Here is a 16566-nt window from a genome sequence, read left to right on the forward strand (position 1 = left end):
CTCGAACCCTGAAATAACCTCGCCCATTGGGCGGGACCTCCAGGGAGCATCACAAAAAAAGGAAGAAATCACCTTCAAAATGTTAAACAAATATGATGTAAACTGTATTAGCTCTTACTATTAAAACGCTCACATAGGTTCAAATGTAAAGCGATTCATTGGTGTTTTCCAGTTTGAGTTTGAAGTGTACTATTTTTCTGATAGTACTTGAACGCACCTTGGGCGAGGCAAAACAAGGTGTAAATGTTTTATTTTGCCTGGAGCTGCAGCTTCTCACAGCGGGAGGGAGCAAGGAGAGGATGCTGAAATGAGTTGAGAGATAAGTGAATTGCCAAAAGATCAATAGCAGGAGAAGTGTGTCTAATAAGAACGTAACGAACTGGTGGGTGGAAAAAATGTAAGTTATAGAGAGAAAATGGCAGCGGAAATACTGAGACGGTAAAAATGAGTTTTATAAGGAGGAAGGAATTGTTCTTAGGAATGATGAATGAATCAAAGTGGTGAAAAAAATCCATGCTTACGATCATATCAAAAATGCAGGACCAATGGGTGTATATACCTATATATATATATACAGTATATATATAGGATGAACTATAAAAGAAAGTGCTGAGAGATGTCATATAATCCACCAGCAGCCATTTTACTTTGCAAACTAATTTGAATATCTTTATTTCTCACCGGCGTTAAACGTTCAGATGAACAATATGCAATTGACTGATTTTGGTGTGCTTGAGAGATTAAAATTAAAAAAAATAAAACCTGCCTTTGCATCCCTCAGATTTTTCTCCACCTTAGAGCAAAAAGTTTGGACACCCGTGATATAGGATATATAAGTGTATGTTATCACCACAGCAGGAGTGTAACTGAAGATTGCCGGTCCATGAAATATCAGTCAGACCATGACAGAAAAAAGGTTGGGGACCACTTCATCAAGGAATAAGCAGTTCCTGGCACTTCACTCCCAGAATCACATTGGCTCCAAAGAGGATGTAACCTCACCCATGTGGCAGGACCTCCAGGGAGCGACGCAAAGGGTGTGTTCGGAAATTCAATCTGACACCATTTAACTCTATGACGAGAATGTGAGAGTTCCATTACATTCTAACCACACTCAAAGCCTTTCCGATTTGTGTGAAGTACGTGTTCTCTTGCAGGTTTTCTTTTTGATTGTATGATTCTATATTGTGTTCTTGTCCTGTGAGGATTTTCCCTTCTCCCTGTTTTTTTCCCCCATGTTCCCCCTTGGACTTTAAGTGAGTTTCAGTTTGGACTGTTTCTGGAGTGGAGTCTTATTTATTGCATTTCAGGCAGTCTGGAATTATGCAGATTTCGTGCTGAGTATATTTGGGGTTTTGCTTCCTACTATGTGTTCTTTTCTGCAGCACAGAATCTGATGGAAAATTCCATGATCATCACTTTACAAAATGTACAGAATAATATAGTCTGTATGTGTATTTTGATATGCTATGCCACACATTTGAACATCTTCCTCCTGCAGGATATTGCTGAGATATTTATTACAGCAATATTACTCTTACTGTATTTCCGATTTTTAATTGGTGGATGCCAAACTTGACAAGAAATTATTTTCACCAAACTGAAATATTTTTTCTCATTAAATTGCAACTTTAATGTATAATGTAAATCCTACTATTCAAATAATACGTTTAAAAAGGCAAACATGTTTTAGGAAATTAAAAATCAGAGAAAAAGCTTTTGGAAAAAATATAGATAAATAAATAGATGTATACATTAATAACTCTCCTTCAATTACATCTTTCTATCTTTTTTCCGGTGAGGTCCCTTTCACATTTTCAACCTGGTTTTGAAAATCAAACAATGTTCCTGGTCCCATCACGACAAACGTAGGACAGCATCATGTCTACCATGTTCTTGACAATTGCCCGAGGAGGGTGTAGGTGGTGAGGTTCACGGTGCGCCACGCACATCTGCCAGGCGTCCACCAACATAACGTCAAGACCCTTGAACATGGCGCGCAGTATGATGTCGAGCTGCAGCGAAAACCAGTCGCTGTTGTATAGGCTGACGTCGCGTTGCAGGGCCTGAGGGTTGGCCGTGCGGATCACCACCATCGTGCCCGGCGCCCGCTCCAGGAGTCGCACCACCGCCTTGCGGATATGCCGAAGGCGACGTATGTACACCTCCACGGGGAAGGTGCTGAAGTGAGACCAGATGCTGAGCGCCACCACCGTGTTGGGACCGCCGGAGAGGCCGTCCAGCTCGTTGGCGATGTAGCGCAACTCGCTGGTCATGACGGTGGAGAAGCGGATGGGTGGGCCGTGGCAGCGGTACCTTAGCAGAATGTTGTGGGTGCTGTCCACCGCCATTAAGGGCCCCACCTTTTTGGGACTCTGAAGGTTGAATTCCTTCATCTCTGCAGAGGAAACAAGTGGTCAGTAGCAATTGGGTAGTTATGTAGCTTTCGCAAGAACACATTATAGTGGCACGGACGGTACGGAATGACTGCAGTATTGTCAGAAAAAAAGAAATTACTGGAAAAAAAATCCAATGGGGTGTAACATTAAATTTCCCGAACATTAAGGATAATTTCACTTAGGTTGCGTGGGGCGCTGGTGCGTATACCAGCCGTCTTTGGGCAGTTGGCGGGGGACACCCTGAACGGGTTGCCAGCCAATCGCAGGGCACACAGAGACGAACGATCATCCACACTCACACTCACACCTAGGGGCAATTTAGAGCACAGGTGTCAAAGTCAAGGCCCGGGGGCCAGATCTGGCCCGCCACATCATTTTATGTGGCCCGCGAAAGCAATTCGAGCACGTCAACTTCCATGATGCTTGCTGAAGTCTGAATCAAAATTTCAAATTGTCACATACTGTGTTGGGATTGTATGATTGCCTTTTACGACTGAGCCAGTAGAGGGCAATATAGCTCTACTCTTGTTTCATAGTGAGTGATGTGGTCGGCCCTATAAAAAGGCACACGCCTTTTTCTCCTCTCCACCTGTTCAATAAAACATGCCGATACATGGCTGACGGAAACACCTCGCTCAACTTGTCATTCTTGGATGTTAGGCGAAGGATGCCAATCTGCACGTGCTGTGGAGCGACTCTACTAACATACTGTATAATGTAATAATTACAATGTTTGAACAATATATTATTCTTGATGGTGCCATCTATTTGTTGTTCGCTGTATGTAATATATGGATTTGGTTAAACATTGATATGGCTTCACAAATTTCACAGTCATAACGGCCCTCCAAGGGAATTTGTAACTACAATGTGGCCCGCGACAAAAATGAGTTTGACACCCCTGATTTAGAGCGTTCAATGAGCCTACCATGCATGTTTTGGGAATGTGGGAGGAAACTGGAGTACCCGAAAAAAACCCACGCAGGCCCAGGGAGCACATGCGAACTCTACACAAGGAGGCCGGAGCTGCAATTGCACCTGGTACCTCTGCACTGTGAGGTCGACGCGCTAACCACTGGACCGCCCTCACTTAGGTAATTAAATACAAAATACATAATTCTCAAATGTGACACAAGTATCTATCCTGTAGAGTTTGAATCCTTTTTCCTTCTCTGTCCACCATCTGAACCAAACGGCCACAACGCTATGAGACAGAAGCGCTCACCTGGAAGCACACTGAGGAGGTATTCGAACCACTGGCGGACGGTGGAGTCGCCGTACATGTAGACCACCTTGTTGGTCAAACACTGAGTGATGGCAGACGCCTCGTCAAACTGGCGCATGGTGACACCAACCAATGGCCTCCACGAGTCCTGGTAGTAGTAACCGGATGTTGCCAGCTTCACGGGATCCGATTTTTGACTAGCACTTTCTTCGGTGACGGCAGATACAATGACGTGACTAAATAGCCATTCCCGAAAAAGTGAATTATTATTCTAAAGCGCTGCAGTACCTTTCCTGGAAGGCAGCACGGTGATGGTGTCCATTGTGGAAGCGTGGATGGGAACTTTGACATTCACCTCGCTGATGTAAAAAAGAAAAAGAAAAAAAAAGTTTATTTCAAAAGTTGCAACAGCAATAGGAACAATGAGACACTATGTGTATCAAGAGTTCTGCTCAGACAATTTTATGGGTGATCATTTACAACAGGACCAACCACATCCTTAACTCATTCACTCCCAAAGACGTTTTCAAACGTCTTTTCAGACTTGGTCCAGAATTGGCTGGTACTGAATGAGTTAATAATCTCAATCCTGTCCTTCTGTGACACTAGAAAGTACCCCAAATGGGGCTTTATGGGCTGTGACAACATTTTTGAATCGATTGGTGCCCCGACACAGCACCACACCATACTGACCATTTACGTACATCGCCCTTCAGCTTCTCGCGCATCTGTGATGTAAGCGCATTTCACCACGTTAACACGCATGCATTCAGCCCAGCGAAACTGTGGATTTGAAAAGGACAATTCTATTTGTTTTTTTATCATATCAAGAACTTCTCAATGAAGTTGCACTGACATCAAACTCAGTTTAGCCACCATTTTGAGAGTGAAAATTATCACTTGTTTCCTTCTCCGCCTGCGGCAAGTACCCAAACCATGAATTGGGGTCCAAAGCGTGTTCATTTTCCAAGCAGAACATCAGATTGGGATAAAAACAATTGAAGGGATGAATTTTCAAAATCCCTAAAGGTGATTTGGGTCTCAACAGCTTGTTTCCTTTGAAACACCTTTTGAGCAGCTATTGTCAATCAATCAATTTGAGTTTATAGTACAAACCTCTGGAAGAGCAAAGCTTCCTTGTTGGTGATGATGTTTTTGAGGTAGCCTCCCTTGGCATGGTTGATTCTGACATCACAGCTGAGCATTTTGGGCTTGTAACAATACCACGGCTCACCAGAGTAAGGGTCCGTGTAGTTGCAAAGCTGCCCCTGGTCCTGCGGCAGGCACATGTTGCACACTGTGGTCTCGGAAAGAAAGCCGAGGCGAAAGAGGCTGACAAAGAAAACCCGATCGGGCCGTTTCTCCCTCAGCCTCTGCAACACGGCGACGGCCTCGCTCGAGTGCACCATCATGATCTCGACTTGAACCGAGCCCTCCCACAGCAGCGGGAACCGAGCGGAATAAAGTCCGTTCTTGTGGTCCACCACCTGGCCGGCAACACCCGCCCTATATTTTGGGGAGTGCAACCGAGCCAAAAGAAAATCGCCGCCGTACCGTTTGGGTCGGCCCTTGAAGTCGTGCAGGTGGACCAGCACTTGCAGCTGGTCGCCGACATACCAACGCTCATTGTTTTGGGAGGGGACGATTGTAAACAGGCTGTGGGCCGGGTCACTTGTCTGACAGAGGGTGGGTAGTGCGGAACCAGAGGGCAGTTGGGGCCAGGCAATGAGGTCCAACAGGTCCTGCTCCTCCAACTCTTCTATGGATGATGGTGGCTGGCCCAGATGTGAACAGAAGCTGTGATTGTGGTGAAACGTTGGCAACCTTCTCCAGCTGATTGACTGGATCCGGCTCTGGAACTTGTACAGCGCCGACATTGTGTGATACTTCCAGTTCTGAAGAGATGACATTTTGAACAACAGTGTGAATCACGGTCGGGATTTGCAACCAGTGTGCCGGGCCACACACGCGTTCAGTGAGAGATCATCGGGTGTGTCGTGGGAAATTTGGGACACATTGGATTCATGGTGGGTTTTTATTTTAATTTTTTGCGTTTTTTTTTTTTTTTTTTTTTTGGAAACAGTATCTCATGTTTCAAGGATAGTTTTAACAGTTATTGGAGAGGACTGCAAATCATGCTTTCATTGGGGTAGTTTAGCTACGCACGTCTAAACAGTAGATGAAGGAGAACACAAAGAATCTATTGAAGTCATTCAGTGAACTTAAATTTTTTTTAGCAGACAGCGATAATAAACAGTAGAATAAATAACAATGCTGAGCAATACTTTTTTTTGGCTGTAATGCATTATTTATAAAATCACAGTATTTGTTGCAATCTTAGTGATGCAACTGTATAATACATTTTAACCTCGGAGTTAATGATGTTCTCCCTGGATGTTATTGCTTTAGCCGACCGATGAAACGTTTGAAATCATTCATTAACATTGCATTCATTCAGCTCGCGTTATTCCTCTTGCTAAGACTTTTTTTTAAGACCTGGCTTCCTTCAGCATCACCGGCTGACATTTCTAATCACAACGTCGCTGCTTTTTAAATAGAAATGTCTCTATGGCCACCTGTCGTAGAGACAGCATCCACTACCATGAAGTTCTTAAATATGTTTCAATTTCAGTGAGCTCAATAATTTGACATATCAGTGGAGAAATAATGAGACCTTGATAATTGTTCTTGAATAGATTCATCTTCATGGATGAGAAGGATGATTATATTTAAGCATTTTAAATATCATTTGATTAAAGACTGTTTACATACTAGCTTACTAACTACGAGAGATAATTAAAAAAATGGTTTTGGTCATTACCAATGCTAGGGAAACTGCGAAATTCAACTCAGATTGGGTGGTTCTCCATTCCAATGCATTTTTCCAGCACTGCAGATAGCAATTGTTATGACAGCACTTCTGATTGGTCATCGGTGCCTTTCACTGCTGCTTGCAGTTTTAAACATATGTATTTGTTGGAGAGCGGGTATATTGTTCAGGTGACAGTATAGCGTGCAAGAAAAGATTTTAACTTCTCTCACCTGGCCATTGGTGATGTTTTGCAGCAAGAAGATGAGACCAAACAGGGTGATAATGGTGAGGCCATATTTCAAAACATTTCCGGACTGCATGACTGCTTTGGTTGAGTTAATCCACTGTCTCTGGAGATGATGTCATCACACCACCTTGAAGACACATGGGAGAGAAAACAAAACGAAAATCTAATATTGTACCTCTGAAACGAATTGGCTCCACATATCCATCCATAATTCTCCAGTAAACAAGAAATAACCTGGTGACTAAGGTTACCAGGTTACTGGTAACCTTACAAGGTGACCATACTACATATGGCACAATATGAATGAAACAATATGGTACTGACTGAGTAAATGAGGCAGCACCAACTTGAAGAATAAGAATTTAGCTGCTACACTAGGGAAATTCCAAAACTCCATATTAAATACACAAGTGAACTACATAGAGTAGTCGATTGGTGAGCACATCCGCCTCACAGTGCAGAGGTCTGGGGTTCGATTTGCATGTTCTCCCTAAAGCTGCGGGTTTTCTCCGGGTACTCCGATTTCCTCCCAAATTCCCAAAACATGCATGGTTGGTTCATGGAACACTCTAAATTGTCCCTGAGTGTGATTGTGAGTGTGACTGGTTGTTTGTCTATGTGTGCCCTGTGATTGACTGGCAACCAGTACAGGGTGTGCCTCGCCTACTCCCCCTAAGACAGGCCCCAGCACGCCCGTGACCATGGTGAGGTTCAGCAATTCAAATTATGGATGGATGAATAGTTCTGTGAATAAATGAATGATATATATATATATATATATATATATATATATATATATATATTTAAATATATATATTTTATATCTTCTTTGTTTTGAAAAATGATCAATTCAAATTGCTACAAAATAAGGGGTAGGACTAGATAAGTTACTTACTTCTTCCTACTCCTTTGAGCATACAACTGTGATGATGTGTGTTTTCTTCTTTTATCTACTTTCTAATTTTCCTTTCATAATTTTTGTTTGACTTTTGTCAACCTGTTATTGTGTGTACTATATATGTTCAATAAACAAATAAACAAACAAACAAACAAACAATGTATGCACAGAACACGAGAACGAGATACGACGAGAGGCACGATTACGAGGCAAGTTAGGTTAGGACTGCACGACTGTCCATGTTTTATGTTATGTGTTGTGTTTATTATTTTACTTTATGTTAACTGTTTTGTTACAGCTGCCGCTGTTGTGAAAGCGCTATATAAATCAGCATGTATTGTATTGTGTATATATATATATATATATATATATATATATATATATATATATAGTTAGATAAATGGAGAGAGAGAGAGAGAGAGAGAGAGAGAGAGAGAGAGAAGAAAATCTGGAAATTTTTACCTAAAATTTCTCATTAGCGAAAACAACTCCGCAGTCAATAAATGTATGCGTCTTACTGACGGCACCGACAAGAGGTAAAGAAGACCTTATTATGGAAAATGTTATAAAAAAAATAATCATCATAGTAATGATAGTGATAAGTGCACACATACAAAAAAAACAGTACTGATAGAACATGATAAATTACCCAGGGTTGAGGTCTGTCCGCTACCAGCGGATGGAGGAGCCCACGGATCGCTCCGCTACAAAATACGAGCCTCCTGGTTATTGGCAAATCTTACAAATGCATTTCCAAATCCAAATTCCAATTCATACTAATCCCAAAGCACAACGACTGACTCGGTTAAATGACATATTCGTTTGCTTATCGTCGACTGTGATTGGCTGCTTCTCTTCACAACTTCCGCATCAACCCCACAAAAGAAAACTTTATTGAATATTGGAAACTTGTACCTTACCATACTCTGTTTTTCAAATCTAAAATGTATTTTCATGGAGGGTTCATATTTTGAATGGATACAAAAGGAATAGTGTAGTCGCAGAACAATGGGATCTTTCTCTCTATATTTGGCCCAGAAAAAAATTTGTTCTGCTTTCTTGCTTCAGAACTCTGCAGCGCGTGATCAGAAGGCGGGAGCACATGACACTGATCTTAAAATCACCGAATTGGCTTCCCGTTTGTGTGTTTCGGGATCGATTTGAAGGTTATTTTACTGGCTATTAAACGTCTTCATGGTTTTGGGCCGCTCCGCAAAAGAAAAAAAAACGGCTTTGCGTGGTAGCGTTACAAATTCAATTAGTTATCAAATCAGTACGACGGTTGTTGATCAAATGATGCTCTGTTACAATATTGATGTTTGCCGCTAGGGGGGATAAAGCATCAGTCAGTAATTTACCTGAACTGTATACAATAAGTTGAAGAAACCTAACAGTAAAAATCATGGATGTGTTTTTAAAAAGCAAAAGAGAAAGCAAAGGTTATGACAACCCTCACCAAAAAGGAAAAACATGTTTCATGTGTTTTTGGTTGTACAAAAACAACTATTATTTGGTTATAAGCTTGACTTCAGACTCTAAGCTTAATTTATTTCAGGAATTCTTTGCCTGTTTGTCATCTCGTGTCACATTTTACACATCACTAAATGTCTTTTTGATGATCACATTCCATAAGGTTGTTTATTTCATATCGGTTTAGATTTTGAAACGATACGTGGATTTCAGTTATTGATTACAGACATAGTAAATGGCACGACAAATCATAATAATGTGAATGTGCCCTGGGTCACTTTGGACAGAAAAATATTGGGCCACAACATTAAAAAAAATTTAAGAACCCCTGGAAATAAACCACAGCTAACTTGAGACCCAAATGCGTACAGGCGCGATAGAAAATCGCTGGTTTGGTGGAAGTGAACCAATGTTCAACTTTGGCAGTTCCACTGCATCTGCAGTTTGGATGTGGATGTATTGTGTTGGTTTATTTTCTGAAAATGAAACACATCCAGTGAACACATGTACAGTAATCTGCTTTTTATTGCAATGTAATCACATTGTATGCATATCAGCAAAGAAAACAGGTTGATATTCTATCACCAAAAGAGGTAGAAGAAACAATGCAACAGTAGATGCACGACACTACTCAAGTTTGGGTTATTTGACTTTTGGTTAAAATTTCAGGTTGAATCTAATTTCTAAATTGCACTATATTCTTTACCGATTAACTTGGGTTGACCATTTCAAAATTTCTGAATGCACATGTCCATCTGTTCAATATTTCATCCCGTACACAACTTGCTGCTGTCACACAAGGAGCTGAACACCAACATTCATAACAAATATACGATTCATGAATTGACAAGTATCGTACATTCCCAAGGACATCCACTCCTGTGCCTTTCTGTGGCTCTTCCAGTCTAATGGTATTTGTCTCTGCTGCAACCTGATGATGAAACACTGAGACACTCTGAACTCAGTGGCTTTTTGGAAGCTTTGCAATGGCAAGGTACTGCTGATCCATTGTTAGGTGTCATCTCGGTCTCATCGTGTCAAAATGTGAACAACATAATGAAGACGACCGTTTAAATACTAATTCTAATTGAACCACAAAACATATTGGTCAATTCGTGGATCAAACACTTCAAACATCGTTGAGTCACTTGTTAGAAAACAGCAAGATGTGCAAAAACCGCTGAATCATTGAACAGTTGGTCATGTGGAGTAATATGTTTAGGGAAGGGAAGGTGTAACAGTTACAGTGCATATTAGGTTCCTCCTGAATTTTTGCCCGCAAGCTAAATATCCCTGAATTTTTGTGAGCAGTGTATGATAGTGGTCGAATGTGTTGAGCTAATAAACGCTCACTCGCATGGGCGACAGACAATAAATATAAGTGCAGTCTTCAGGCATGCCTCAGTGGGCAAATATAACATTCTTACGCTGTAGTTTGTTTCAGTGGACATCTGTCTGGTCATCTTCGGTTCGCAGGGATGAGGATGGTCGCGATTCGACTACTCGATCCTCGCCCGCCTCCTCCTCCTCTTCCTCCTCCTCCCTCTGCTGCAAGGAGGTGGCGTACTGCTCTAGGAGGCTGCAGTCCGTGCTGTCCACGCCTCCTACGGGCGCTCGCACAGTCATCACAGATTCTGCAGTCCCGCTGCTCAGGAAGCTGTCCTCAGACGCGGCCTGCTCCTCGTTTGTCGTCATTTGGAAACCCGAGTCCGGGAAGGAGACGTCCGTGGCCACTTGGTTTGCAGTGCAACTAGCGACGGGAAGAGCCGCCGCCGGAGACGGTCCGGAAGGAGGGGAGACATGAGTGAGACTGGCCAGCTGCTCCTCGACAGACTGCTTCCACTGTTGCATGGACTGGAGCTGGGCAGAGTCAAAAATAAATACGCAATCAGTAGTATCAACACCACCATTCAACATCAGATATTGATTTATGTGTCTGTAAACATATTTTCGACGCCAATTAAAAATAAATGTCTTTATCCTTTTTTCCCCCTGAGCACATCAACTTTTTGAGACACTCAGTTTTTGTTTTTAAGAGTAGAACGACAAAAGCTTGCAAAATACAAATTTGAACATGCATTGTAATGTGTATCTATAATGATTCAGAAAAAAATATCTATGACCAATGAAGGGCCAATGAAATTGAAGTCCAAAATCTGTTGTGAAATAAACTTGACCTTTCATTTAACCCTGGAGAACCCAAGAACCCTTTTCCTCTTTGGAAAATGATGAATTATACATTAAATGACTGCTATATTTTCACTGAACACCAAAATATATGTTTATTCAAATATTCAATGCTTGAATCCTAATTTAGGATTACAGCCAAATTTGACCCTTTAGGATTTAAGGGTAGCATTTGAGCAGCAGAATTTATAGGGGCCAAATTTGACCCGGTGGGTTCTCCAGGGTTAAATACTTTATCACACCACGATAGACTGCTTCTCATGCAGGCTGTTGATTGGCAAGCTGCCATACGCTTGTCGCTTGTGATTGACAGGTGGAGTGTTTCTCAACTCCCGACTCACAAACATGGCTCACAACTCAAATGCATCTACCCATCCACGATCTGATCTGCTTATCCTCAAGAGGGTTGCGGGCGTGCTTGAACCGATCCCAGGCTTCTTCGGGCAGTAGGCATGGGACACACTGAACGGGTTGCCAAACAATCGCATTGATAAAGTCACTGGTTCTAAAACGAACAACCATTTACACTCATGACCCTTGCGGACAATTCAGAGTGTCCAATCAACCGACCATACATGTTTTTAGAATGTGAGAGGAAACCGGAGCACCCGTAGAAAATCCACGCAGGCACGAGGAGAACACGCAAACTCCACACAGGAAAGCCGGGGCCGGATTTGAACCCTCGCCCTTTGCACTGCGAGGCGGACGTGCCAACTAGTCGTTGGCCGTGCCACAAACTCAAAGCCATGTTATACACAAGCCACCAACTCAAAGACGTACACAAAAGTAAGTCAGCTCACCTGTTTCCATAGAAACCTGACCGCATCCTCTTGGACCATCCTTTGTAACCTCTCCTCCTCACACTGCTTCTGCACCCTGCAGATAAAAGTATAATATTTCAGTTCTCAGTTAATGGAATGTAATGCAAAAAGTGTGGGAAAAATCCCGCCTTTATAATGGTCACTTTTGATTGACGGTCAACTAGGCAACATTTATTATTGCGGTTGTACAGTAGTACATGTAAGTGTAAGGTGGATCTAATATTTTGTCCAATGAAAAGCATGTTCAGTATACGTCTATGAAGGGTACCTGTCGAATTTTAATGACAAGGAGACGATGTGATCTTGCATCCGGCGCAGGCGGATCTCACTGCGCACCTCTCTGGCCTTGGGGTGACAACACCGAGTGTACCGTCCCCGCCACCATGCCTGGATCTTAACGGCTGCTCTTGTGGCTTCCTCTGACTCATTGACCAAATGTGAGAACGTTTCTTCTTCTGGGGCTTCCAAATGTGCCGTGACAGAGTCTTCCTTATCGCGCTGATCCGATGGGGGGGAGCACTGGGGAGACGACGGACGCCTGGGGGCCAGCGAGTCGGCTTCAAACGTCTCCGTCTCGTCCTCGCTGTCCGAGTTTGGCGGCCCGGGCTCGAAGAGAGGTGTGAAGGGCAAGAAGGTGGACTCGGAAGATAGCATGCTGCTGTTTAGCTTGTCCTCGTCGGTCTGCACATCTTCCAAACGGAGGTTCTCCTCTCCCAGCTGTGGGCTGCTTATACATGGAAGTGAAGGGCTGGACGAGTCACAGCTCATCCATGTGTTAAACTGCACCGATCGCCCTGTATGGAAAGACCCAAAGCACATGATGACTAGTGGACACTTTGCATACTTATGGTTCGTCAATGGAAGATTAGCTGATTTGTTTTCAATATTTTTTAAAATATTTGCATAAAAAAAGTAATAAATGAATACATTAAAATTGGGGAGCAATCTTGAGAATGCGATAGCGACCAAACCCGAATGTCTGATTCAGACCCAGAAGGGCGACTGCCGCCCATTTCAAAACTCTATGCAGTGATCGATGACAGAACAAGGTTAGCGGCTCATGCGCACGGGACCCACTTGCTATCACAACAGTTACCAAGAAGCCAATAACTTCTTCCAAGAGCACAAGCACTTCAACTGCCGCGAGCCCAGCTCAGCGGCATCTGAGGTGGCAATGGACCCTTCAAAAGAAAATAAGTCAAACTTACTCATTTCTCAACTTGTTTCGTGAAGTCTTTTTTTTTTTGTCAGCGCCAAGGCTTGCACTATTAATACAGGTTTTCAGATTCGAACCGTTTTTTGTTACACCGCTGCTTGTTTTGTAGCTCGTCTAAACTCACAAACGGACAGCCATGAACCTACTATATTATTATGTTGCATGCCAAAATGCTAGCTGCTAAAGTGAAGTTGCAGAAAGTCCGTTAAGCAAGAAAAAAAATGCATATTTTAAATTTATATGTTTGAAATTGCCCCAACTGTTTGCCTTGCTTCAGGTCCCTGGTATACACTGCAAAAACCGCTCCTCAAAATTAGTTAAAGACCTCGTCTTGCCTCTTTCCAGATCGCATAGGACAGGAACTGGTGGTGGTGGTAGTGTTGTTGTTATGCTCTTGGCCTCTACAGTGTTCCTTTGCGGTGATGTCGGCAAAGTGTCTGCCCTTTCCACAGCTAGTTCAGTGGGCCGAGGAGGGCTTGGACATTCCCCGCGGGTCTCTTCTAACAACTGCATTTGGTGAAGCCTTGGGAAAGGAAATCATGATGATTATCGTTCATGATTTTTGTGGCTGAATACTCCATTTCCAACAAGCGACAAAGCAACGTACGAGGCTTGGGTTTCTACCTCTGCTTATTCAGGATCTTCTCCAGTTTGGCATCTTCTGCCATCACCAAGGGCGATGAAGTGGTCCGGAGGCAAACGGTGGAAAGGTACTGAACCAGTTCAACATGCTGGCCTGGTCGATAGAAGCGACCTTTTCCCTGACTGTACAGCCACTCCGCTTTCAGTCTGGAATTGGTTAAAAAAAACATACAAATGAGGGTCTTAAGACATAAGAAGTTCCAGCCTGACACCAGCAATTCGTATAGCTGAAAGAAAAAAATGCTGTGTATGTTCTCCATGCCTTTGATAGTGAATAGCAAGACAGCAAAAATGTACTTACCCTTCTTTTTGGGACACCACAAAACCATCCAAAACTTTGAGGCTCAGACACCAATTCATCACATACGGCCGGTAGTCGAAGCGAGGCAGTGACGGGGTTGGCATCACACAAGGGTTGTTCATAATGGACAACTGCTCCAGTTTGCAGAGGGGGGCCAGGTGTGCCACCTACGGCCAAAAGTGAGCATCTGTAAAAGTGCACATCGAATGCACGATGAAAGAGGAATGCATACCTCATTGAGATCTGTTATCTCATTGGATGCTAACGACAGGATGGACACATTGGCAGGGAGATTGGCAGGCACAGTTCGGAGGGTTGTCACGCTGTTTCCATGCATGAGTAGTGTCTGCAAAATTGGAGGAAAAAAAAAAAGCCAAGCATTCGATCATTCAAACCGTATTTGTTAAATTGCATTCAAGGATTAAAGATTAAATCGCAACCGCAATATTGAGAGAAAAAAATTGCAATTAACTATTTTCCTGAATCGTTCAACCCTAATTGACGACAGATTCTCATTTGTAATTGACCTAGCAGCAGGAGCTTTCCACCACACAATGTGGGCCCTGCTCCCACAAGAGGTCACTTTAGTTGCAAGGCTCAAGCTAGCCACCCCTACCCCCAAATGGTCATGAAAACAGATGCCAGGAAAACTGAAAGCCCAGCAGTATATGAGGCAAGATATACAGTTGCTCACTTGGATGAGACAAGGCCAGCCGCTAAGCATGAACTAATCTCAGTGAGAAAAGAAAAAGGGAGCTATATTTCGTGATCTTGATATGTTTTGACAATAACATGTTATAGCAATTTTATTTAGCCAACTGTTTCACATTATGAAAAAAATCACAATGTTTCATTGAATAATTATATCCTTACCTTTAGCGCCACAAGTTTACTCATATCCCCAATGTTAGATATGCTATTATCTGAAAGATCCAAGTGTTGAAGAGAAACACAGTTGTTCAGCTGCTCAATAACCTGTGCAAAAAACAAAAACCCAAACTTAAATATACATTTGAGAGACAAAGTAATGGTTTAATCTATTTATATTTTGTACCATAAAGTCAGAAAATCTTTACCTTAATTGCGTTTCCGGACAGGTTGAGCCATTTGAGGTTGGGTAGGTCCCGTAGTCCCTCAATGTAGCCAATACTGTTATTGGGAAGATTGAGGACTTGCAACTCATTGAGCTGAGATACACCCATCATCCTGACAAGGCGATTACTGGCTACAGAAAGCTAAACATAAAAACACCAAGGACACACATGCGGCATGAAGAATATTGTCCTACATTGACTTCAGGGGTGGGATGACTTACGCACCTGCTGAAGGCCTGGGTTCCTTTCCAGATAGTCCAGTTTCATGATTTGATTTTGGTCCAGGATGAGCGTGTGTGTATCCTCAGAGCAAATGAAACTGGGGTCAATCTTCCGGATACCCCGAGCTGAAAGATCTACCACAGGCCCTTTTGGGGGAGGGAATGAAACCATGAACATTGGTTAAACATTGTGAATGTCATGAAGCCATTGAACATACACATGGTGTGCGAATACTTGACTGAGGGTTTAGTAAACGACAGGACATGGTGGTTAACGATGTTTACTAGCGCTGGACTTAATAAAGTGGATTCATTCTAAAGAATTGTTTGGTTTAAGTTAAATTGGTCAGAAGATGTGGCCATTCAGATTGAGAGACGTATAAGCATGACAAAAATATTATTACAGCTCAATGTGCGATTAAATACAATGTGCTTTGAAAAGAGGCTGAGGGGGAAAATCATCGCTATTTGTCAATACGTACAACAGCAGGTTGGTATTTCCAAGTATCTCACTTCTCCCAAAGAAAACAACGCACGTTAGCTGACGGTGGCTGGAACTCAACAGTCACAGAAACTAACCATGCAACAAAAACGCTTGTATTAGAACACAAGTGGCATACTTACCATTTGTATCAAATTGTAAATCTGACACCCCCATTCCGTCGCCACACACTCACAAACAAATAGCCGGTTAATGTTAGCTTAGAATAATGGCTGCAATACTCAGGCACAAACGCGTCCGTCGCTAGCAAAGAAGTTCAGTTTCGCTAAGGAGCATCCTGGGAAATGTAGTTCACAACCACTTCGCTTCTCTTTATGACAGTTAGTGTAATATATCTTGAAAGACTACACACTATCACTTCCAGCTCATTGTTTGTGGTCGGCGAAGGGGCGCCAAACGGTGCAACGCCACGAAATGTTGCAAGAGTGCTAAACGTGTTATTTGAGTTAGGTTGTCAAAACGTTTAGTAATGATACGAGTTGAAAGTTTTGTTCTGATACACCTACCTAAAACTACACGAAACTCGCGCGG

The 16566-nt window shown here is 42.7% G+C and overlaps 2 protein-coding genes across 2 annotated transcripts; both read right to left on the reverse strand.

Moving 5' to 3' along the window:
* Positions 1-1311: 1311 nt before the first annotated feature.
* On the reverse strand, positions 1312-8398 carry LOC147198227 (NXPE family member 3-like). Its single transcript, XM_086124523.1, has 6 exons — positions 8231-8398; positions 6667-6810; positions 4741-5519; positions 3913-3983; positions 3625-3831; positions 1312-2398 (listed from the first exon to the last, which is right to left on the reverse strand). The coding sequence occupies exons 2-6, from the start codon at positions 6754-6756 to the stop codon at positions 1836-1838; spliced, it is 1710 nt and encodes a 569-aa protein (XP_085980649.1). The 5' UTR covers positions 6757-6810; positions 8231-8398; the 3' UTR covers positions 1312-1835.
* A 1160-nt stretch (positions 8399-9558) lies between these two features.
* cep97 (centrosomal protein 97) lies at positions 9559-16529 on the reverse strand. The gene is made up of 11 exons (XM_086123675.1): positions 16158-16529; positions 15538-15680; positions 15295-15453; positions 15092-15193; positions 14451-14564; positions 14219-14385; positions 13900-14064; positions 13611-13798; positions 12328-12853; positions 12039-12114; positions 9559-10911 (listed from the first exon to the last, which is right to left on the reverse strand). Exons 1-11 carry the CDS (start codon positions 16189-16191, stop codon positions 10492-10494), a joined length of 2094 nt encoding a protein of 697 aa, XP_085979801.1. The 5' UTR covers positions 16192-16529; the 3' UTR covers positions 9559-10491.
* Between the last annotated feature and the right edge of the window lie 37 nt (positions 16530-16566).

The sequence above is a fragment of the Hippocampus guttulatus genome, chromosome 11 (assembly GCF_054856545.1).
Source record: "Hippocampus guttulatus isolate MCC_2025c chromosome 11, RoL_Hgut_1.0, whole genome shotgun sequence".
Lineage (NCBI taxonomy): Eukaryota > Metazoa > Chordata > Actinopteri > Syngnathiformes > Syngnathidae > Hippocampus > Hippocampus guttulatus.